This window comes from Corvus cornix, chromosome 2 (genome assembly GCF_000738735.6).
Source record: "Corvus cornix cornix isolate S_Up_H32 chromosome 2, ASM73873v5, whole genome shotgun sequence".
In the NCBI taxonomy this organism is placed as follows: Eukaryota; Metazoa; Chordata; class Aves; order Passeriformes; family Corvidae; genus Corvus; species Corvus cornix.
In genome coordinates this window covers 78,994,648-79,020,482 of record NC_046333.1, presented here as the reverse complement: position 1 = coordinate 79,020,482, position 25,835 = coordinate 78,994,648, and the positions used below count along the sequence as shown (strand labels likewise).

The 25,835-nt window shown below is 40.6% G+C and overlaps 1 protein-coding gene across 1 annotated transcript in view; it reads right to left on the bottom strand.

Moving 5' to 3' along the window:
• The window catches only part of ANKH (ANKH inorganic pyrophosphate transport regulator), a 106,357-nt gene that overhangs the window by 13,344 nt on the left and 67,178 nt on the right, over window positions 1-25,835 (bottom strand). The window contains exons 5-9 of the mRNA XM_039550259.1: window positions 24,575-24,745; window positions 23,839-23,973; window positions 20,784-20,876; window positions 17,163-17,258; window positions 384-513 (exon numbers count right to left, since the gene is read on the bottom strand). Of these exons, the coding sequence (XP_039406193.1) occupies window positions 384-513; window positions 17,163-17,258; window positions 20,784-20,876; window positions 23,839-23,973; window positions 24,575-24,745 (625 nt within the window). The remainder of the gene's footprint in view (window positions 1-383; window positions 514-17,162; window positions 17,259-20,783; window positions 20,877-23,838; window positions 23,974-24,574; window positions 24,746-25,835) is intronic.

Genomic DNA, 25,835 nt, shown 5'->3' with positions numbered 1-25,835 from the left:
GAGCCTGGCAGCAGAAGGGGAGCCTAATGGAGGTGATGTTCATGTGGAGGTGTTCCTAGATGCTCTTCCAAAGAGTTACTTTCAGTCTCAGCACACATGTATTGCTACTGCCATTCATGTGTTTGTTCTTGGTCAACCACGACAGAAAAAATTCAGGCTTTACTTTTGACAGTCTGAACTCTGCCTGCTGACTGACTGCTCTTGTGGCAAGAACTGTATCATGAGTACCAATGTAAACAGTCTGGGTCTCCAGCAGCTTCAGTACACACAGTGTTACATATGCTAGGCATGCATTTAGCCACGCTTGCATGCACAGCCATGCCAGACCCCATAGCCATTGGTTCTGAGGTTACAGAACTTTTATTTTCCTTTTCTTTTTTTACCTGGAAGTGGAAAAAATGAGAAGATGCGCAAAGGAACGACACACAGCTCTGCGAAAGCGAAGTCTACTCCAATTATGTCAACTAAAATCTTCTCTGACACGTTTGGCGTCCAAAACATCACAAAACAGAGCTAGAAAGAACAAAATTAAGAAATGTTTATATTTCAGAAGGGAAGCACAAGGAAGGGTAGGCCCTCCTGGACTAAAATATTTGTTTACCAATGAGTAAATAACTCTACTAATGGTAAATATATATGCTATATATTAAAATTTAACTTGCATTAAAATACACGTGTACATAAGAGAGATACATTAACTTCAGAAGAAATTCCTACTCTTTAATTTTCCTCACATACCAAGTGTGATGCATAGAGAAAGAATTTTTATCATTTCTGCAAGCGGTTGTACTTGAATGGTCTATTATACAAACAGTAAAAACCTTGATTTTTACAGCACTTGGTCTGGTTAAAACACTTGTACTCCTAAACAGATTATCAAATTTTTTAGTAACTTAAGATTTGAAATCCTCCAAGACCCAGAGATCTGACCTAAGTCTAAGACTAGAGATTTAGATGTGCTGTTGGCATGCAGTGTCTGATAGCAAGGCAAAGGTGTTCATCACAGTCCTACAGACACAGTGCTCTCAGGCCACAAACCCATGAAGTCTTGTTATTTTCATTAAAGAGTGTGCTGTTTAGTCCATACAGGAAAGGAAGACTTCCATGAAAAACCCATGACAATTGGTACAGTGGTAGTACATGCTGTTTAATTTTTTGGTCAGTCCTGAGGCAGGGCTTCCATCTGAGCTGAAGGGGCTGTTGGCAGCTGCAGGTCTGGCTTCAGTTCAAGGCACTCACTGAAGAACAGTCCTGACAGTCCTTACAGGACTTTCCCTATAAGAAACCGTACCTTCAAGTACAACTGCTTTGTTATTTAATTTGGTTTTGTGATTTAAAAAAATCACTTCTTATTGTTATTCTTGTAGTAAAGTGGATGTTAAGGAAGTGAGCTGACTGAATGGTGCAAAACTTGAGGCCTTAAATGCTCTGGCGCTCCTCTTGTCAGGTTACAAACCTGTGTACCCTGTAAATTATGCACATTGGCTGTACAACAGAGTCTGGAAGATTCTACAACCACTCTGTTATAATCTAGCCTACCATCTTGTATCATAGCAGCTAGCTCTTTCCTTTTTATCCAGTTATCACACCTGTACATGTTCAGATGGCTTTTCAAACTAGTCTTTGAAGTCCTACACCCTCTAAGACAGCTGGGATTTCACTCTCATTCTTTGGTTGTGTGTCAGAAATTGTCTTTTCTGTTAAGAGTCCAAGCACCCAGGCTGCAGAAGTCTCCCAAGGCCTGTTACTGAGTGGCCTGTGGGAGGTTTCGTGTTCTGACCCTCTGTGTGGTGAACAAAACATTCCACCTTCCTGCATAAAGGTCCATCTTCAGTTTTCTTCTGCACTTCTTCGGGTAGGAACTACTATTTATTTGTTACAATTGCAGGTTTTACTTGACTAATTTGATACTGTCTTTAGTGTATCTCCATCACCTCTACAGAGAACAATGAGTAGAGCAAGGTAAGAGCAGAAAACAAAAGAACTGAGCACTTCTTTTGCCAATCTACATGTACAGAGTATGACTGAAGCAGAGGGTACAATGTAGAGCAGAGGGGGTTGTGTGGTTAAGAATTCTGTTATTAAAAAGTAACTGTACAACAGCAGAGTAAATTCTTTCATTGCTGGAGACACCCTTAGGCAAACTCCAGTCATTTGTACTCTCACTGCAAACGCCCTGTAAAGCGGTCATACAGGGAATATTTTGTCAAGTCTTTCTTCAAAGTCCAATAAATAAAGTAAGATACAAGGATGTCCACTCTTCATTTAAAGTTTGCTGTTTTCATGAAAGCAAGGACCTTTACACTGCCTGCACTGCACAATACCATTAGTGTCCTAGTGAGCAGTATAGTTGCTGCTGCTGCCAGATTCCATACATGCATGCTAACAGCAGAGCCTGCCCACTGCCAGCAACAGGCAAACAGAGAAGTCTTTCCCTCTTCAACAGCAGCTTGAAAAAGTGTTGAACATGGTTAGACAGGCAAACAAACAAGTGACCAAAGGCACTGTATGCAATCCTGCTCTCTAAAGTGAAGGTTTCCTCCTAGCCTTAATAAGAACAGACTCAATCTCCACCCAGCTCCCACTGGAGCAAGGTCAGTTTGCCAATCAGGGATAATGACTTACACCCAGGTGGTATGTGGTCATTCCTCCTCAGCTGTTGCAAACTGCAGTCTTCCCCACCCCCCAATCAGCAAAGAGTTGTGCTGGTAAATGGCTTCAAAGAGCACTTCTTATAAAGCAGCTGGTGGGTAAAGACTGCTAAGCTCAAGAATAAGCAGTCTGAGGAGGTGGGGCATGGCAGCAGAAGGATTTGTTATCTCTGTCTCAGCATTCTTCCATCTTTTTGGTTGTAATATTGGTAACTAGTTTCATTTTGCTGAGAGATCCCTCTCCATCCTCTTATGAGATGATATTCTCAATGCCCACAGGGAACAAAGCCCCAGGAAAATAAATTAATGTTTTGCATCATTCAAGCCCTCTGCAATTTAAATCCTGGAGTGCTTGCAACTTTAGAAGCTTACATACTATTTCAAAGACAAAACATAGTGGAAAAAACCCAGGCTCTACTTCAGGCAAAGAATAACACTAAACATGCAAAGCAGGAAGGTATTTCAGCTGCTGACTTTGTTACAGATGGCATATTCTGAAAATAGGATGAAGTCTGCTTTTTTGTGATTCCAAGTGGTCTATATGATGTTTGTCATTATCTTGGTAAAAGGTGATGCCTGACAGAAGACTGGAGAAGAGGGTAACAGTAGTCCAGGAGAAGTGGGACTGTGGCACAGACATATAGAAATAGGCTCTACTGGAATAAGCAGTGCTAACTTCCTGCGACTCAGATCAGGAAAGATTTTAGGAAGTAGAATGTTTCCTATCCTTCTCCTAATTTAACATTGTTTTCTCACCCCACTTGTGTTTCTGTGCACGTCTGCAAGGTTAAAAATAGAATAAATGGCTTGGTTAGGGTTACAGCTGTACCTTCATTTAATCTAATCAAGAGATGAAGACTAAACAGTGAAAGCTTCTGCAGAGGCAAGCAATGTGCATGCAGAGTGGCACTGCAGGTTCAGGCTGCAATTGCAGTTGGCTGTTGAGTGTTGTACCTGGCAACTCTGCTGAGGCTGAAGCATTTCAATGTTTTGGGAGTAAGGATTTTTCTTGTGGAATTCTAGCAACAGAGCTTACTTGATTTTCTGTTGTCTTACAGTATGAGTACAGCATGATATTAAAGGATAGTTTTTTTAAAGCCTTTGATCATTTAACCAGAACTTCAACTGAAGAGCGATGAGTGCTTTAAAAATACAGCAAGAAATGAAGGCGTGAAAAAATAGCAGAGTGTAATGCTAGAGAGACTAAGCAGTTCTGCATAAAGACAGTAGTATGTATTATGATGTTACCTCTGTATCAGCAACAGTAACCTAAGCATTTCTGAAAGTGTTTTAGTAATTTGAACTGATTTGAACTGATTTGAAGGGTTTTGGGTTTAGGTATTGTGCCTTCAACTGTTCTACACTAGTAAAATTTGAAAAACTTTACTAAATATGCCCACAAGTCACAGCACCATAAGAAAATTACTGCAACTGTACTAGCTCAGATCAAAGCTCCAGCTAGATAAGTACTGTCTGCCTGCTAAAGGTCACTGGGAGATGCCGAAGGGAAGGGCATAAAAAAACAGGGCAAGTGTAGCATAAGAGATGCCTTTCCCAGTCTGCATGAGAGTTACTGCTTTAGGAGCTCAGTAATTGTGGTGCACCTTCATCCCATGCAGGTTATGCTTTGTTATCTAATATTAGTGATTTTTTTCCTATACAGTTGTACATTAAAAATCAGTAAAAAACTCTATCACTTGTGGCTTAGAGACCCTCCTCAAAGAGGTGTGCCTATTTTTATGTGGAACCTGGCTATTTTCAGCTAACAAATTCAGCATCTAAGTGTACTCAAAAAGTCAAAATTAAGAACAACTGCGTCACTAAGCCTGAGAGAATGCAGCAAATTATTGTTTCAGTAGGGAAAGTACAGAACTGCTAGTGTTCAGTTCAATTTCTCTTTATTCTCTTAAGTACAATTATGGCATTTGACTTTCACAAATGATTGTGATGAAAGATTGTTCATGAGATTTTGTTCCAAGGGCTGCATGTGTGAGTCTGAATGCTTCTAGTTCTTGAAAAATAACAGTCTTTTCATAGGCCTTGCATCTCCTGGAAGCTATTTCCATTTATTCTGGTTGCTGACAGGGATTGCTAAACCTCAGAGACCCACTACATAATGCATTATAATACATTATGCTAACAAAGGGTATTGTCATGTGTATAGTAATCTGCAGGGTGCCAGACTGATTTGCTCTTCGGTACTTGTAGAAAACTGCCTGTATTTGAGAAGTTCATTGATAAATATAAGGCACAAAAGAGTATTCCAGTGAGCTATGAACAACAGTACAGCTTTTCTAGACCTCGTGCAGTCTTTGGTTAGAAGAAACTCTGGCAGATGACAGAGACATGGTATGGCTCTATGTTCCTCAAAAAGAAATTAAGGAATCCAAAATGAATGTTTTTAAAAATAGGTTTGACATATGCCAACCTGGAATGAGTCTGGAATAACAGATTTTACTGTGGAAAATGGTTAACCTGGTGAAGGTTATCCTGTGATGAAACGCAGTTCCTATTTTTCTCCAGCAAAAAACCTCTCAGCAGATATTTCACATAATTTGTTGAACGTGATATATTTGCAGAAGTATGGCTGTCCAAGTGAGGTGTTTTACCCTCAAGATATTGTTCTGTGCATGTATTGAGGGTTGTAGCTTAATTTAACCCATGCCTTGTTCATTACCTATTACCATTTGTGCTACATGGTGCCCGGTGAGGGCAGGGAGAACCTACTTTGCAAATTATTACACATCTCAGCTTTGAATTGCACCTCGGGTCTTTCAGATAGTATCAACTAAATTTATAACTTTTATTGCTATGGAAGATCATAAATGACATGATTTAGCTTTTTGAACTGTGCAATAAACAAATCAAAATTAGCCTGAGTCTTACATGGTTGAATTTCCTGATTTGCCAAATGCCTCTATGGTCTCCCTCTTTCTGACATAAACAGAACTTCCATAATTCTGTCTCCTTTTAGAACTTGTATCACACAAGATGAACTAACTGATTTCACAGATATATTTTTGAAGTCAAGATAATATCTTGTTCTAACTAGCATCTGTGCCAAATGCTGGATTGTCTCCTCTGTTCAATAATCTATTTTACAGGATGTTGGAAAAAAAATGTTTATTTTGTTAGTGCTGTTTTCATGGCTATTTCAAATCCATACCTTCATCAACCTTGAAAATTTAGTTCTCTAAATGACTGCATAGTACTGGGGCTTTTCACTCAAAATCTTACTCTAGCATCTTACTGGTAAAGGAAACTGCACTTCTGTATTTTTATGAAGAATAAAAGTAATGACAGTTTTTAACTGTTAACGTCTTACTACTACTGAAACAACAGAAATAGTTAATAGTTACCCCCCTTTTCAAATTCCAGTTGAGGTGTGTTTCCGTGTTGAATAGAGGTGTGGCACAGAATACAAAGTCCTAATACCTCCTGAAGCTACCATGCACCTCTCAGGTAGCTGAAAACCACAGAAAGCATTCAACAGGGTTCTTATGAAGGAAGGCGATGCAGCTACTCACTGATTTACACAAAGAAGTGCTTTTGTGTTTTATTGTGGACCAAGAAATCATAAAGTCTAGGTTTTATCTTAAAGGCATTATTCCCTGTTGACAGGAAATTGTATGCAATTTACCGTGACAATAATCAAGTAAAAACCTTGTTGTCTTTAAAGACTTAAGGGTTTTGGGTTTTTTTTTCAGTTAGGTTTGTTGTTTTGGGTCTGTTTGGTTTTGGTTTTTTTAATGCACAGTTCTATAAACAATCATGAAGTTCTTTGGAATCTGTGGAGGAATTGCTGGGTATGATACAACACTGGAGGCCAGCATCACTGCCTTGCTATGGAAGCTTGCTGCATATCATAACCTGGTCCTTGCCAGAATGGACCTGCAGACTCATGCTATCTTTGCTGCATTTCATGTCAGAGAGTGGTCTTTGCAGAGCCACACATGCAGTTTTGGCAGTTTTGAGGAATTTTTGATACACAGCAAAAAAACTAAATTCATCATCCCGAATTGTTTGAGACTTTGAGGTGTCAAGTCATAGATCACAGAATATTCTGAGTTGGAAGGGACCCTCAAGGATTATCAAGTCCAACTCTTAAATGGCCCACACAGAGATTGATCCCACAACCTTGGTGTTATCAGCACCATGCTCTAACCAACCGAGCAAATCTCAGGGTCAAGGTTGCTGCAGTCTGATGCTCTGTTGAGACATATTATGATGTGTGTTCATGTGCCCTGTAACTGTAAGGTAAGAAAGTGGGTCCTTTTCTTGTGTGGGAAACGTAAAGTCTTCAGGAACAGGCTGTCCAAAGCCCCAGGGAGCTTGTTCTGACATCACAGCAGACACTGCTTTGAGCCAAAGGCTCGACCTGATGAACTCCTAAGTTCAGGAGGCCTTTCCAACCTGAACAATTCTGGGGTCCCATGAAACAAAAACCCCTGGATCTGTGAGCAGTAAAAATGTCAGACCGCAGTCACATTTGAAACTGATTTATCATAATGCTGATGACTTGAATCACAAGGACATTCTCTCATAATGATGATCCCTCAGGCACATGCAAGTCAGTATAGATTTCTGTGCACTTTGTGTTCTGTGCAGGGGGTGTAAAGCCGAAATCTGCCATCATAAAATTTGTCAAGCAGCGGGGGAACCAGAGCCTGCTTGTGGGAACACCCCCTACCTTTATATCTCCTTCTGAAATAATTGGTTTACACATACCTAAATCTCCCCCCACTCCCCCAGCTTTCCAGCGTGACAGAGCACTACGTTCTTTAGAAATAAAGGCAGGTCCAGCAGCTGCACAATTCACTGACACTCTGATAGCATTAACACAATGCCACATCTGCTGTCTCCCCAGCTGCTGCTGAAAGTACTTAGGTGGTATTTTCCAGGCTGGGTTGGGTCACTAAATTGTTTAAGGTATTCATTGTATCTCTCCAATGAATTATGCCACTTATTTTTTTTTTTCAGAAAGCAGGATATTTTACTGCACTTCTAAAAAGCTTCAGTAAACCAAAGACAGCAGATTTCTGGTCTCTCTTTGAAAACTGTCCATGTCCCAACTTAGTAACTTTCTTCTGTCCCAAGTTTTCTGCACCCCTTGCTGCTCTTCCTACTGTGAACAAGAAGTTTGAACAGAAACATTGCTGCAGGGACAATTTTTGATGCTTCCTTTTCTGCCTGCTCCAGCCACTCATGCAGAACAGACCCTTTGTGTGAAACCTGAACAATCATGAGGGAGACATTAATCTCCACCTCACTGAAGCAAACAAAAACCATTTGTTCCAGGACAAAGGCTCAATGCAGTACCATGGATAGGACAAGGCCCTTGTGAGGATTTCATAAAGTCTGCCTCTGGTGGCCCAGCATCTTCCTGAGCAGGCAGGAATGCTTCCATTCATGTCTGTAATAATATTTACTGAAATGGGAACTACACCTGACCTTGAAAAGGTGAAGAGCCTCTTGAGCAACTGTCTGCCAATATGCCATTTCCCAATTGTTATTTTTTGCCAATATGCTATTTTCCAATTGTTATTTTTGTGCCAGCAGCCTGAAGATTAAAAAAACAATCTTGGAGTTAAGAGATGGGCAAAATCAAAGCAGTGAAAACAAATTCCTCCACTGGATGAGTGGTATTACTCTAAAGGCTGTCCTTGACCTTCATATGGTCTACAACAGTAAAGTCAAAATAAAACTGATTTAGTCTTAAAAGTTAATGCTGCTTTTTTAAAGTATGGATATTCTAGATAAGAATTGTGAGATCTTTTTAATACAATAAGGCTGTAATGACACCATTGGTGAAGTAAGATATGAGAGAGTTGGGGAAATCTGTCCGTATTTTTACATTCTTTCTTTGTATACTCACAGGAGATAAGGACACTGAACTCTGCCACCCAGGGAATTTCAGGCACTGGCATGGTCAGCAGCTGGGGTTGTGTCCTCTGAGAGGGACCAGATTCTTGTGACATTTATTCCTGTGGATTTTACTGTCTCTCAGTCCAAATTTGCCACGACTTTAGTAAAGCCAGGTTGTAACCCCTGATAATAACGCAATGCAGAGATGCAAAACAAAGCCAACAAAAGATAGGAAAAAATGAACACAAATCCAGTGGCCTCTGCAATGGCTTAGACTTCTGACATTGAATGTCACAGGTAGATATGGTAGCAGCAAAATATTTCAGAGAATCACAGAATATTCTTAGTTGGAAGGGACCCACAAAGATCATTGAGTCCAGCTCTTAAATGAATGACCCATACAGGGATTGAACCCACAACCTTGGCATTATTAGCACCATGCTCTGACCAACTGAACTAGTCTCATTTGCTTTCATTTATCTTTAAACTCAGGAGGAAGAACTACACAGAAGGCAAAATAAATCTATACAGTACTTCAGTTCTGAAGAAAATACAGTTTGTACTGTTTCTTAAAGCCAGTTGCTAGCCATGACTAAGCTCTTCTTTGTTATAAAAAGGTATTCCTGAAAGTGAGCAACAAATACCAGGAATGGAGATACACCGCAGTAGCTACTCTGAGTTGGAAGGTCTTCAGGGGTAATTGATTATTCTCATAAGCAGAAAAGGAGATATTCAGGAAAATTTCCAGTTCAGGAGAGCTGTAAGCATGACTTTGGACAGGGGAGGATCAACTACTGTTTTAACCTGGATGAACTGGACAATATACTATAAAGTTTTACTGCTGTAAACTATGTGGAAGGGGAATGAGGATTGGCAGTATTAATCTGCAATTTGATATTGTGTGATGCATTGAAAAAAATCAATTATTATTCAAACCCTAAAGTACTCCAGTCAGACTTAACTTCCAAAAAAACCCACACACCCCACCCCCCGCCCCCCCCCCCCAAAAATCATATAACCTTCGTCAGCCTTAGAAAACAGCAAAGGCTCACCCTAGTTAATGCACCAACACAAGCCACTTTAAGAAAGTTGGCTCTTAAGTAATCTTCCATTTATAAATTCTAGTGCAGTGGTTGGTAACTGACCTTCTGGAACTATAACACCAAACACTGTAACACAAAACACAGTCCCAGGCCATGTTTGTTAAAACACAAACACTTCAAAAACTGAAAAGCATTATTGCCATCAGAAGTCATATTACCTTTCTGCTCCAGAATTAAAATTTGTGATTTCTACAGAGCAACTTAGTCTGTGCGATGTTTTAGCTTGAGCACATGAACACTGAAAAATTCACAGATTTCCTTGTTCACATTGAAAGAAATCATCATGATCCTGTTTTTCATGGTGTGGCACAGCTGTTTCTTCTAGTAAGGCAGAAATGCTAGAGTAGCCAAATCCTCAAGCCAGAACAGATTAATGAGGTTTCTAACTGTATGTCATATTGCATTCCCCATTTGCAGGAAAGATGTTCAGTATCTGAAATGCAAAGGAACTTAAATGTATGGCTCCTCCTTTTCAGACCATGATGCTATTCCCTAGATCATGAGTCAAAAATTTGTGAAAAAATGAGGCTTTGTGAGTGTCAGTTCATTTTTACCTACTTGTTCAGCTGCTCTTCTGCACCATCAATGCACAAATGGCTCTCCTTAGCATTAAATATGTTCGTATTTCACCACACACCCCTCCAGTACTGTCCCTGCTCCGAATTCAGAGTTCGGTCCTTTGTTTGTTTGTTTTCAAAGGGCCATCTTCAGAATGCCTGCTATCTGTCATCTCCGTAAGAGCTGAGATGGGCAAATGGAGAAGTTTCAGCATTGCATGCAAAGCACAGAAAAGGATGCCTAAATTAAGGATCTCAGAGATCCCCACTTTGTTCAGATTTCAGCTTATGAACTAAGAACCAGTATTAGCAGCCTGGAATGTTTATAGCTATTGCAGCTAATTACTGGGTGATTTTTTTTCTGCTAGCAACCCTCTCAACACACTGAGGAAACCTATGGCATCAGTCACAAGGAAACAGGAACAGTTATTTTTTTATTTTTTCTTGTTCCCTTTTCCAGCATCTGGATCACTTGAAAGCATGGGGATGAGGCAGCAGATACTTGGCTAAAGGCCTTTTAAGTATCAGTGGAAGATGAATAATGGAGTAAAAGCCCTAACAGTTTCTTGCATGGGTCAGAATTGCAAATCACTTTGCTCCTCTCTAGGCTTGGTCAGGGTTTTCTTCTTATCTCCTAGGTTCTTGATGATTAATATAGAACATAACCAAGCAGATGACGACTGAGAATTAGGAAAATGATGGGATGGCTTGCAGTAAACTGTTGTCAAATGGAACAAAGACTTTCCTCCTCCCCTCTTCAGGCTGAAACTGATCCCATCACAGGGATCCAGCAAGAGAAACCCTGTGACTCTGGACCTCACCCTGATGTTGCCAGACTGAGATGGGGTCTCCCTATTGAATCTTGCAAATCTATGGTTCCCAGCATCTGTCCCTCTTTTTTGCCCATGGTTGGAGGGAAATAAAAGATACACAAGCAAACATGTTAAATGCTGCAGCTTAAACTTTCTGGTGGTTATAATGTAACAGAAACTCCCTCACCTAGCACGACACTGAATATGATTATCTGCTTGTCAGATGCATACATTATACATTAATCTATGAGACGAATATAACTGCCAAGTGATGGTAGTTTTTCCTGCTGTGCTACAAGGTATAATCATTGAGGAGCTGAAAAAATGTCTGTGTGCTGCTCTTCCTGAGGGACTGATAACTACCAGCTAATGAAAGAAAAACACTTGCCAATAGTAACTCCTCAAACTACAGATGCTCATCAGCAGGAGTCCTTAGAAATCAGTACTTTTTATCCTCTGTCAAAAGAACGAGTTATGAATCTAAACACTACACTATTTAAAAAAAATGTAGCATTTTATTTATAGAATATAAGAGATTACCTAACAAATAAAATAGAAAATAATTTTGCTAGTATTAGAAATATTTTAAAGTTATCATTAGTCAATAAACCAAACCTGATTGAAAAGTAGGTGACGTTTTGACATGTATTCACACACACACACTTAACTCTCAGGGTTAAGCATAAAAGCCATTTAACTGACCAGCTGTCTGCTCCTAAGTACATTACATCTAAACTTTTACTGAGATTTAAATCTAATGCAGGTGACCTGGAATTTGAGTTTGGTTACCACAACACAATGCACATCAATCTGTTCAGCTTAACTTCCTTCACTTTCATTGAAACTTCATGGCAATGTTATTTTTCTTTTTTTTTTTTTTTAAGATTTAAAGTTTTTACTAGTTTGTTTGTAACGAGTAAATATGAAATTTATAAGTCTTGCATGAATCCCACACACATAAATGTGTAAATGTGAACACTTTCTCTCCCCTCTATCTTTTAGTCTTTTGGAACAGGAAGGAATGAAAAATCACAGGGCAAAACTGAACATCTGGATTTTGTTTCTTAAGCAGTGTTTACTAATTAAATATAAGACAGTACTCCATACAATTAGCTTCTCCCCTTAATCAGTCTGTTTATTTGTGAAAACTCCTACCTTCTCCAATTGTCTACAGCCATGTGTTCATTGAAAAAAAAAAGCAAAGCAGCATTGAAATTCCTTTTAAATAGCTGGAAAGAGCTTTATGCTGTTTCTAATAGAACACATGCTAAAACTTAGAAGTACTGTGCAGCTCTCCTGCTGTACATTAGCTTGGTGACAGATGGATGAACATGGTGTGGTGCACATAGCATGTCACCCTGGCACCTTGAGCCTGTCTTATTGGGAAGGGAAAACCTGTTGTAACACATAGAACACTAGAGAATATGACAATAACTGGCCACATGTCTTGCTGACACTTCAGCTAACATGAACCATGTAGCAACAGGAGCTGATGTTTGGAACTGTATCCCAAAAGCACTGTGGTCTGTCCCAGCTGAGGCTGCTGGAAGACAAAGCTGAACCAAATTACACAGGTCTTAAACTACTGCTGTAAGAACTGACTGCTCCTTCCCTGGCAATGAACAATAAATGAACACATAAGTACAGACTATTCAGGGTCATTTTCAGTGATGGTGAGCTAGGGAGCTTTCCCAGGGCTCTCTGAGAAGCTGCTTTCTCTGACCAGCATCCTGCATGTTCCTCATGCAGTGACTTGGTGCCAGCCACACTGAGCTGGCCATGCTTTTACCCTAGTGGCATCTACTTAAACGAGGGTGCTCAGACCTCACATTAACTAAGACATCACTTGCCTTCCAGCATGACTCTGAGACATGAACAGATGCTGCTGTTTCCAGTCCCCTCAGAGAGCTGACTGTCCCACTTTCCCTGGCGCTGCCTTCACAATCGATGGCCACCTCTCAGCTCAGGGTGTGCAGGGCTTGCACACAGACGTGCGTGAGTGAGGGCACGGCTCTGACCACACAGACGAGGCTGCAGCGGGTGCAGCAAAGCAGCCTGAGCCCTCACAAAGGAGGCCTCTATTACTTTTATATAGCAGGCATTACCAACTAATGTGAACTCAGCCTGCAAAGCCTTGCAGTTCAGAGGCAGATGACCAAACACTAATCACATGGCTGCCAGCAGCTAACATTAGCCAGGGAAAAGGGCCTTAACTGACTGCAACTTCTGTGTCATCACACAGAGTTAAGTAAGAGCTCAGGTGAGAAATGGAGAGAGAATTAAAAAAAAAAAAATAGAAAGAGAGAGAGAGACAGAGAGAGAAAAGTAATTTTGCAGTATCTGTGCCCTGTCACAGGCTGCCTTGGAAAAATTCCTGAATTCTGCACTGTGGTGTCCAAGCTCAGAGACACTACCACTGTTCTAAAAAAACCCCTTGCTAAAGCACAGCCTATTTGCTATTATCCCTGCTGGGTATGTCAGGGTTTCCTTGCATAGCTTGCTCCTCGCAGAGCCTGCCCCTCTACTCACAGCTCATGTGTAAGGGAGTTCTCTCCTGACAGAGCAAACCTTTGCTGCAATGGAGAAATGCAGTAAATTAGCACCCAGACAAATTATTTTGGGATTTATGCAGTGTGCTCAGGCTGACACATCCCACAACCAGAGGGATATGTGCTACAAATGCACCACTTTTCTCTCATGTGTCTGTGTCTTCACTTAGTTTACAACTGTGCAGCCACCTCAGGGCTGATCCGCAGGGCCATCTAATCAGGCATTGAACCAAAATGTTTAGTTCTTCAACAGCCTGATCTGCAATGGCAGCAGCACTGGCATTTGGAGCAGTATCTCTACTTACATATGGAAAGAAGTGCCTAATGGCAGTGAACTAACAGATAATGGCAAACAACACCATGCATACCCTTTAAAGTGCATGTAAATTACCAAGCATGACTTATTTTTTAAAATCAGAATGGTCCCTTATTTGTACAGGCAAATTTCTAAAGCTGAGTCCCTTCCCTCTGCTATATGTGTTTTACATTCAGTTGCACAGTCACAAAACATGGCTTTGGAAGGAATCCCCACTTACTCACAACAAAAACCACATCAATATGACTAATCACAGCTGCCTTACATATCAGTTTAATGGCTTCTACTTACAGCTTTTAAAGAAAACAGCTTGTTTTTCACTAAGCAATACAACTAATTCCCATTTTTTGAAGAAGCAGCTGTAACACCCACCTGATGCTTAAAAGCCATGAGGCAGTACTTATGATCATACTTGACAGAACACATGTGCATGCTGCACAGTTAGCCTGGAAAGGCTCAAGTGTAGCCTTTCAGATCCCATGAAGATTTAAACAAACCATAAAGTTATGTTTCTTAACAAAACTATGCCTTTTTTTCTACTCTGACCTAATACTATCACTACCAACAACAGTGAAAAGGTGTTTCTGTTGCAGTACTAGGACTGCAGTACTTCTTGTGCAGGCATGGCTGGTCTGTGGAAGGAGGTAGGACATTTTTCTCCCAATTCTATTGAAATAGTACATCTTCAATGATTGAAAGCTTCCCAGGGTTTTACATTGGGAAGGTACTTCCCTGCATGGCTGCTGCTTGTACTTAAAGCTTCACTGTTATTTTTTCGAGTGGTTAATGGACTGCCTTTATCTTTACATCTTCTTGAATCCTTCTATAGATCATCCACTGGAAAATGCATTCACATGACATGTCTAGAGCACTTGATTTGCTTTGTCTTACCCTGGGAGCCTCTTTCTCACTTTCCCTCTGACCTGAAAGAACAAGATGTTACCAATGGTGATGCCACTAGTCTGACTGCCATTTGTTGAAGTAGAGCCCTGAATAAAAACACGGCTATCACCAATGGCCATGGGAGCTCACCTGGCCACAACAGAGGCAAATTTAAAGTCTAGTTCCTTAAAGCCTGTGGCACACATTAACAGGAGTCATCTGCTGATTTTGTGTGCTGAAGCATTTGCAGGCTCAAGCCTTTGAATCCAGCTGAATCTTTAGAGCTCGTGTCTATTTTTCTGCTCTGTCTGTTGACAAGCAATCCTAAGAATCTGTCACTAGCAGGTAAAAATAGAAACGGGACAGGAAAAGCTATGGACCTCAAAAGTGTTTCTGGAATTTCAGTGTGGGCAAATCTCTCATGATGATCTCATGAAAGAGCTGCCCTTGAAAGTAAAATGGAGAACTTTCGGATGCAAAATCCCAGAAAGTCACAAAACAAAAGCCTATTGCGATGGTTAAAAATTACTCTGCAGAGGATAGTGATGGTAATGTGAAAATCCCATAATCTATCAGAACCAGAGTAACCTGATAAATACCATGGGGAATTAAGAATACAGTCAGTTCAGAGAAAACTCTGAGATTGAAATAGTATTCTCAGAACAATTTATAACAAGGAAATCTTTCCCATTCACGGGTCTGTAACAACTGACAGATTCAAGGGAGGCTTCAGCTGTAGAGAACTTAACTTTGGCCTGGCACAGGACACAAGAGAAAACCTCAAGGTGTGTAATGGTAGATAATGGGAGAGCTGTGGAAAGTCTCCAGACAGACAGTGGCCAATTCAGTGCAGGCATATGTCTGTCTCCGTTTCATGCTGTAGGAAATACAAGTTAGAGCAAGAGCTGTTGGTCTCTAAGCCACATGAGAAGAGGTCAAGCTTAAGGAAATTTAAAGACAGAGTAGATGCCACATTGGCTCATACAATTCTGTCTTTGATGGTGGCCAGTTGTAGCTGTTTGGGGAAAAAGCATAGGAAACAAAGAGCAGAAGAAATGTAATTCAGCTATGGATGGATTGAGCTGCTTCATTGTCAACTGTGAAATAACACAGAGTTCTGTATCCCACATTCCCAGGTTGTGGCAAGGGGGTGGGGATGGTTACAAATACTTCTGGCTTGTGTACCGTAACTTTCCTTTGACATAAATTAGTTTCTCTTCATGCATAAGCCATTTGCAACTCAGTCATAAATGTTCTACAGTACAATGAAAGGGAGACAGAAATTCGGTCAGCACTCCCATACTCAACAATAAATTTGTGAATGTAGGGAGAGGAGAGCTCCAAAGCAGCCAGTTAACCCATGGAAAGTATACAATGCTGAGGGTAAACAGCAAACCTGTCTGGGGTATGAGTAGATTCAATTGTAGGACTTTGTGCATTGTATGCTAAAACAAGTGCCACATTTCCCAAGTACTTTTCTAGCGTGATGAAGGACTTCTTCTGTGAAGAACCTTTTTTCTAGGTTCTCCTTTTCCTTTTTCCTGCTAGTGCAGGTACTGTGGAGGGACAATATCATGGCCCCAAGCACTAATATAAATCCATCCGATACAGAAACAGAGGTTGGATTGACCCTGGTCATCTGCTTCATCAAATGCTGTGATCCCCACCAGCTGCAGCAGTTTTCTTCCACTGCCTGTTTGTTGCTAAAAAACTTTGCAGAAATGGTGTTTTTGGGGAAAATGCACTGTATTTATGTGTGCAAATTGGTAATTTTGAAACACGGCAGGCTCAGCAATATTTCTCCCTGAATGTCATCCCCATGCAATGCTTCCCAGCATGGACACAGCTTGAGACCCTTTAGTCAGTGTCAGCACCATCTCTGATATTGCTCTTTTTAGTTAATTTTGAGAGCAAACAGAACAAATGTGCATCAAAGTACCCCCACATGAAAACCCAGTGCCAGGAGAGGCAGCAGGGAACAGCTATTGCCTTTCCCACCACTCGCAGTAAGTGAAGGATGCTCAGGAACAGGCTGCCTTCCCACTGCATGTGACACAAATGCATTCTTTTGTCTTCCTGACACTGGTTACCTGAAGTTTTGTTCATTTAAAAAAAAGAAACAAAAAGAGATGAAAAGAAAAGCAGATCTCTGATATCTTTTTGCATGGGAGGCTGATTTGAAATGAAGAGTAGTGAAAATAAAGCGAAGTAACTCCAGCCTTTTAGATATCGAGCCTGAGTTAATGACAGCTGATTTTCTTGGTACTCCAATACTATGATCACAGTCCCTTCTCCAGATAAAAGCAACAGAGCTTCACAAGACAAGACAACTCACCTTTCTTGAACTGCTAGTGCTTTTAGCATTAGGTAGAGGAGACAATTTTCTGGTTGAGATGAAAACCACTGAGTTGAACAAAGGTTTCTTACCGTTAAGGACAGCGCCATGCAAACAAAAGTGAACTTCTTGATGTGTGTCGCTGTGACAGTGCTGTTGGTGTTCACCAGTTTATTGCTGGGGTTATTCTAGGGCGGGAGAAAGAGATAGGGAGAATTAGCCTGGCTCCAGACAAGCGGGAGCTGCCGACACCAGGGTCATGTGCTGGACCTGACTGTCTATGCCTGCCCCTGTCTGACTTTGCTTGTTTGCTTTATAACCTGGAGCTTTCTGAGTACTTTGTACCACTACAGACCATTTTCTGCTTAAACTAACAGCAACTGCTGCTATGGTCACTGAGGGCTGAGCAATCTCCCTACTTTTCTAAGGAATAAGTCCTATTTAACAAATTCAGCTTTGAAAAAGGTTGGTAGTTCCTTCTAAAAAAACACCACATAATTTTTTTTAACCTTAAAATTTGTAGGATGTTTTCACAGGAAAAACAGGATTTTATTTTGTTTTACCACAGATTGGTACCAAATCACCAATGCAAGCATCCTTACTGATCCAATTAGACAAGTAGGTAATATAAACAAAGCTTCTGGAACAGCTGGCTCCATTAATGCAGTTTAATGAACAGAACATAATTAGGACTATTGGATGTTCCACCTTGAACATGGGCTCTGTACTCACATGGCAGCGAAGCTTTATTTAAAACAACAAAAGCCTACTTCCAAATGTCTAATACAGCAAATGAAGCTGAAGATTTAAAATTGCCCTTGGGGAGCACATAAAACCAAACTAAATGGTCTGTGAAAGGAGAGGATGGGATATCAAAGCGGGGTACCATTAGGAGCCCTTAAGCAAGAGGCTGTTAGGTCATCTATTGCATTTACTCTGGGACTGTTTGAGATACACAAGTCTGTGCACCTGCTGATAAAACCTGTACCATCATGTACATTTATACACTCGTGATGTAACTTGGGTAGAAGAGCAGTACCTGTCACACAGTCAGCCTTCTTTACTGGAGTTACTCATAGGAGAAACAGAACTATCGCAGACACATCTTGGGACCGGAGCACTGGGAAGAGTACATCATTCCACACACATTCAAGTGCTTGATGGAATTTTACAGTTTAAGGCTTTGCTCTGATCAGTGCAGCAATTGCACCTAGATGGCTCCACGCTCCTGCCTAAATACCTACTTGGAAATTTGGGTGCTTGAAGATGTAGGCAGCCCAGACCTTAAAGCAGGAAGCCACTCTGTCTGACCTTTCTGGGAACAGGTTGTGAAAACTCTCTGTAAATGGTTTTTCATGCATCTATTACTATTAATTGGGTTTCTGAAGAAATACTTTGCTACTGTTAGTTTTTACAGATGTGAGGATAGGCCTTGCTTACATCACTCACCAGTGTTTAAATGAACTTTTTGCTGCATGGCTCAACTTTCTAACAAGCCTAAAATAACAAAGAGGAAATAAAGCACACCCAAATGAAGCCATCCAAAAGGGCTGCTAAGAAAAAGCTTTCTCATTTGTGCTTACCTCACTGCTGCTATCCCTGCCCTTGCCATACTCCACCCTTTGCTCCAACTCTTGACCACATACTCTTTGTTCATAACTCTTACACGCTATTCAGTTCTCAGAACAAAACACTATGGAGATTCTGGAGCAAAAAGAATATCCATTCCCATCTAGTCATCAGATAAATAGCATTCACAAATCTCACAATTGGTGTTACTCTGAATCAGGGGGCAGGGTCCATTGAGAGCAATGGCATTATCACCATATCAAACAGCATACAGAGCACAGAATTAATATATGCCTCCTCTCTTCCAGAATGTCAGTAGCAACCCTTAACCTGAATGTAACTGCTAGGCCATGAGGTTGCTTTGGACATAAAGTCTCATAAGACTGAAGTAGGACCCTGCATCTCTCTCACAAATGTGAAGAGAGGTGATGATTTCCCTGTGAAGACAAGAATCTGACTTCTCCAATAGAGCCACTGAAGAGGGGCATCTCAGATCCCATCAGTCAGTGTGCTTCTGATGGCTATCAGCATTGCCAGCTTCCTGAATAACTGACAAAAGAAAATGGGAGTTTGCATGCAAACACACTCTTCTGGCTTCTGAAAATCACAATGGACACCTTACAGGGTCCAGAAATAAAAAGTATTTCTATCTGGACTCTTTTGAGAAAGACTTAGCTTAAAGAAACAAAGCTTTTGAAAGGCACAGTGACACAAGGTGATGCATGACTGAGGGAAAGCAATTCTCACAGCAATCTAAAAAAACCCACTGTGGGTTTCAGGTTTGGTATTTATTGTCTGAAAAGTACAGTGAAGGCATTTACACATATGGTTGCCAGGATGAGAGACCCTTTATACTGCTGCTACCTCATTCTGTACATTTTATTACAAATTGCTCTTCAAACATGGAATTAAAATTCCCATTAGTACTTTTCCAGCAGTTAGATAAACTGTATCCATCTGTGCCTTAACCTAGCATTTTCTTCCTCACATTGTTCCACAAGAGCCCTATGAGAAGCCTTTTAACTGAAATAAACAAGTGGACAAATCATGGTCTAATCCTGTCACCACTGCAGTTGTCAGCATATCTTTCACCAGCTAAATGAGACCAGAATTTAGGAGTCTTAATTGCTGTTACTATTGCTTGGTAATAGTGCATTTGATTGTGGCTCGGATCAAGTGAGTTTAGCAGCCCCTGAGTTTCCTGTCCCAAACTATTTTTATCTTGCAGTTCATTGGGTTTGCATCTGCAGTTCCTTTTCAGTAGCATGGCCTCCGAGAAAAGCCTGCATGTGGTATTTTATCTGACAGGTCAATTTAGTTGTACACAGGTGGGTTAGGAGGTTATGACTGATTTGACTTTGTGTTGTTTTTAAATTCTCCTTGGAAATATGGTGGATGATATTAAACAGGGCTTGCTCCAGTTAAATACATTCCAGAGAAAACAAACATATTTCTCAGGAGCATTTGGAATCAGAAAGTTCAGTTACTAATAAATAAAGGGAAGGAGAGGATCTGGCATTTGAATTCTAGAGTCACAGGACAGGACTGTTCTTTGCATAACATATAGACTAGTGAGTACCAGTTATAAATCAGAGCAAAAAAAGAGACTAAACAAAATTAATTTTTGCTCTGTGCTCAGTTACAGGAACAGTCCTTGCATTCTTACATAATTACATGATTTACCAACAAAAATCTTCATAGCCTTGGTCAGCTAAGTCAGTACTACTAAAAGAGTGCATGTTATCTGTGTTAGTGTCAGTCTATGAAACACCCTTTGCTAAATATATAAAACCAAATTGAGAGATACCACAAAATCTGGAGCACAGACGTGAGCTTGCTCATTCAGTGATGACACTTTGTGAGTAATCACTTCATTACCTAAGTAGCTACCTCATAGTGAGGACTTCTTTTAATCCTTAAAAATACAGCACCTATCTATTCAAAAGGCAGCTTATTACCTTGTAACACAGAGCTAAGGTTAAAATCATAAATCAGACAACAGCTTGAAGCCACCAAAAGCCAATTAATTTTAATCAGATTTTAAGAAAACCTATCAGTGGAACAACAAACAGAGAGAACTAGGAGGACCACACATGCAAAACCCCACAAGAGGTATTTATGACAGCCCGAACAGGGACACTCACCTTGTCAAAAGCAGGGTATACTGCTCTGATCTCTGTCAGCCAGCCATAGGGCATGTGTCCCACAGGATATGTAGCTGTCAAAATCGCCACTGCCTACGAATAGAGACAGAGAAACATGAACTTCAAATCTGCAAACACAATAATTAAACTTACATAGGGTGCTACTGCCCACCAATATCACTACATTGACCTTGACACAATGCAAAACCAGACAAGAGACTGGAAGCTTTTTCTTTCAGGAAGACTGTCAAAATGGCTGTCATTTGGCCTGGCATTTTAAGCTTATGAATTTTTTCTGTGCCATGAAGTATCCTAAGTCAGCTTGGTCATTTCACCATCGCTCTGATACTCTGAGATAATAGTTAACTTGAGCTGTGGTGCACCCCTCAGCCAGCCCAGCACCTTCCTCCCATATTGCTCCTAAGTTATTTTACCTACAGATACCTGAGCAGCAGAATGGCTTGCAGCTCACAGTAGTTTCGGATCATATTGCATAATTTCAATTAATATACATTTTACTTGGCTATTCATAAGTAAAACAGCTTTAAGTAAGACAGACAGACTACAAATCAGTGGACCTCAGTGGCTGACTGAGTTTGGACACCAATCTGACTGCTTGGGGGCAGGAGGCAGTTACAAGACAAAAAAATCTACCTCCCCCACTTTGATGCTCATTAATGAACCCCAGACAAAAATAATTCCAGATGAACATTTTTATCATAAGAAACAATTCACTGCCTGAAATTTTAACACTAGGCCCTTTTAAACTCTCACAAGTACAGTCCAAGAGGTTTATCAAAGACATAAGCTCCCCCACATATTAAAGTATGAAAGATTTTGGTGATGTTTCTGACTGCTGAAGAAGAAGTCCCAACACACGTACTTCATGTCTTTCATATAGGAAGAGTGTTTTGGAGCTCTTCCTGTGGCTGCTTGTAAGTCTGCTGTCACTCCAAGTTTTCTAGTCCTCAGAGCTGAAGTATGGATCTGAGAACTGCCTGACTCTCTTAACTCTAGAAATCAAAGTGCTTGGGTGCCTTTTGTCTGTAGGTTCAGATGTGTTACGATTCACCTAAATTCTGATTAATTTTACAGTGCAATGGTAGCATTAAGAAAGACCTTTTTTAACTACTGCTGTCTGTGTTTCACGCCTAAACTTTCAATATACATTTTCTTGATTATCTGAGTCCACTTTCCCATTATAGATATAACTGGTCTCTTTGCTTGGTTAAAAGATCTGCAGCAAGCTAATTTGTTCCCTGTGCTGTTTTAAAAGAGTGGGGAATGTAGTGATATCCACACAGAGGAAGAGAGTAGCATAGATCCTTCCCTGCTAATAATAGCTTTAATAATGTTTAATGTACCTTGAAAAAGTAATTGGTTCAAATAAAACAAATTGGAATTTTAAGATAGTACCCCTTTTAATTGCACACCCTCCCATTATTGTATTTTCAGCAGAATTTCCATCTGTATGAAACCTAACTAGGTTAAATCAAGTAAGGAATATAAAAGATATTTTGCTTATTTTAATCATGAAGTCCAAAAGGACTGCAATGACACAGTACCTGTTAAAGGAAAAAGTATTTCACTACCACATTTTGTAGGTTTGTATGTGAAGTACTGAAGGTTTTAGCAGAGATTTTTTTTCCAGTATTTTTCCTCAATTGGTATGATTCCAACATATATGCATGAAAACTTTCCTAAATGTCTAGCACCTGTATTTGACAGGTAAAAAAGGCCCCTATGAAAGCCAGCATCAGAAGGAAGCCAAATCACCATAACTGTGTTGGCAGTCCAAAAAAAAGCAGTGGGAGCTGGACAGTGCAAGTGGAACTGTGGTCCTCATGAACATGTTACAGCCTAGTCCTTCACAGGGACTCCCTGCCCACACTGAAAGCTGCTGCTCTTACTGAATAGGAGACCTGTAAAACTCCTGTGGAGACTGATGCTCCAGACACTGATGTTATCTGTATTGCCAGCACCTCCCTTTTCAGAGGCAATTATTTCAGAAATCAGAGAAAGTTGGAATGTGACCATTACTGTTAATGTAAACCTGCCAGCAAATCACCAGCTGTGACATTTGCAGTCATACTAGTAGCAACAAAATGGAATGGGCTAGCCATGAAATGTGATGCATCTGAAATCAAAAGTCACCAATAAATGCAAAACTGGTCTTTGCTAACCTCTGGCTCCCCTTGTATGGAGACCACGGTAAACACATAGACTGATGCCTGAATCACACATGTAAAAGTGTTACATTTCCTAAGTTCTCTTTTCACAGCTGTTTATTCACAGTCTCTGGCACCTCCTGAGTGAGTGAAATACACAGTATCACGTATGACAAATTAGCAGCAGTTCTTTGAGTTTTTCTTTTCATTTAGTATCTTACAGCTTTGCTTATCCTGTAAGTACATGCATCTAGGCGTCCTCTCATGAAACTGGCAGCAGAAGTCCCCCAGATTTCTTAACAGAATGGGTCAGCTCGTGATGAGCATTGGTGAAGGCTCTGCATTACAATCAGAAATCTGTCTCCCAACAGCTGTAGGAGACTTACTGGAGTAATCTGAAATTCCTCAAGAGAAACGGTACATTTCCTATCCCAACCAGGAGACAGATTTTTTTTTTTATATGTGCTTTTGTATGTCTCTACAGTGTTTTGTATGATGCACTACTGCTAACAGTAGTTTCACAGTTTGCACAGCCATAAGTTATACATGACAGGAAAGAGTAGAACATGGGACTACTGATGACTGTTCTCAAATCTCTGGGATCTGAATGCTCCAGATTATATGTACCTATGTGTAGAGCATGAAAATCTGGGATGCAAGCAGTGTTCAGTGAAAAAGTTCTACTAGTCTTGTTGAGGGTGAGGTCCCACTAGACCAGGCAGAAGAGCTCATGGTGAGAGTCCAAGCAATCCTCTCTTCAAGCATAAAAAGAGCACTAAACAGAAATATACTTAACACAATTTTTTCTTGTCAGCTTGGCCGAGAAGAGAGGCACAAAGGTAACACCATGTATCATTTGCAGTAATGGAGAGCACTGACTTTCTTACCTCTGTGGCTGCAGAACTGCCACCTAGGTCCCGGGAGACAAAAAGGTTGACAATGGGCCTACTTATTCGCTGAGTTGCCAAAATTAATGCCAAAGGCCACCAGAAGCTCAGCATTTTCCTTATTGTAGCTTCTCCCTGCAACACAGGGTAAAAAAATGAAGTCTGTTTGGAAAAAAAAAACCCATGCAGCACAGGACCACAAGCATGGAGAAAGGTATTCTGGTTTTCCCACCCATTGTCAGTTTGGTACATTCATTTCAAGAATTTTCAATGTGAGCAGCCTAAAATATTTTCAGTCATGTTAGCAATACTGATTCTAAAGAAGATGTGTCATGGATCTCAATAAATAATGCATAAGGTATCTATCTGCATAATTTGTTCTGACTACCAGACAAAGCTACATGAAAAACAATATGACATTTGAAGAAAAGGAGAAATTTTGATATCTTCTTTCATAGGAACTAATATGAACTAAGGTGTTCACTTAGTTCATGCTGTGCTGTCTTACAGCTCAGTACAGAGGTCCTCAGTAGACACACCCATACCATGGGAGGCATTGTCTCACATGTGCTGTTGCTGGAATAATTTCTACCATGCCTCTTTAAGTGAAAATGTTTTTTCCTGCAGGACAGAGAGAAGGCCCTTCATGCACAGTGGTTTAATGCAGTATTGTAACACAAAAAAACCCCAAGTTCAAAATTATTGAGTTTGAAAAAACACAAATATGAAGACATACCCCCATTTCAGGCCCACTTCTGTCAGGAATAACATCATGTATGTTCCTGTAGTATCCGAGGCAGAGTGTGGTACATCGCACAAGTGCTCCCATGTATAAGGACAAGATTGGGATCAAGAGAGGCTCCCTGCACTCCAAGTGACTGTGAAGCAAAATGGCTACAAAAACAACCTGCAGAGCAACCAAACAGATGATTAACAATTTGTCTGTGAGTTTCTCCAGGGCCAACACATATCCTGTCTGATTCCTACTAAGTCCATCTGAAACAACAACTTGCATGGCTCCAGCATCTATCTGACTTCAAGCCTAGAAACTTTAGTCAGGAGCCCCCAGTATTTGTCATACCCACGAGAAGAACAAGAGTTAAATTCGTACTCTGTGAAATGGGACTTGAAGGTTGGGCAGGCGTCAGACTAGAACCCATAAATAGGAGAAGGCTGGCATGAAAGACTGGCAAGGTCTGGCAGCAAGCACGTGGCTGAGTGTCACCCTTCCCAGGAGAATGTGTGATTCTGATACACACTGAGGCTGGAGACATGCTTCTAGGGTCAGTTTCCAAGCCCTACTGTTTTTTTTTTTTTTTTGGCAAGGGGAGGGTAATGGCAATTAAAAACCCAGATGTTTTAAAGTATTCACTTCAACATTTAGGAGCAGGAAGTCTTCTGTCAACCTAATTTTCAACTTTTTCAAGTGAAATTTCACTATTTCGTTATTTGCTCTTCAGCTGAGTGCCACATTAATGTAAATTAAATGGAAACTTTTGGGCTAATGAACAGCTCATAATTCAGCCTCTTAAGACTAAATGCTCAATCCATAAAATGTAAAGGAATTGATTATTATGATATTACTCTTTTTGTTAAGTACACAGCGCATCACATGCCTGTTAAATTCCAAATGACTCTGGATGGGGGGCACAACTGGAAAGCCAACTGTGCTTGGTGCTGTGAAGAGCAGACCCAAGAAAACCCTGCCAGGACATGCTGGCATTCAAGTGAGTTACAACAAATACAATACACATTGTTCAGGTGCAGGTTCTCTCCTTCATTGCTAGAGCTGTAGAAGTAGTTAAGAAAAACCACGCTCTGCAAATGTTCCTTAGGCAGGCCACAGTGCTTATGAAGGTTTGCAAAACTCCTCTTTTGAAACCTACAAAAACATTGCTTTTCAGTAAACAGAAGTGATGTCAATCACAACGAGTGTGCACATGAAGCTATCCAAGGAAAACTGGCTACTGCCTGTGCCCCTATTCCCCGTGTAGAGC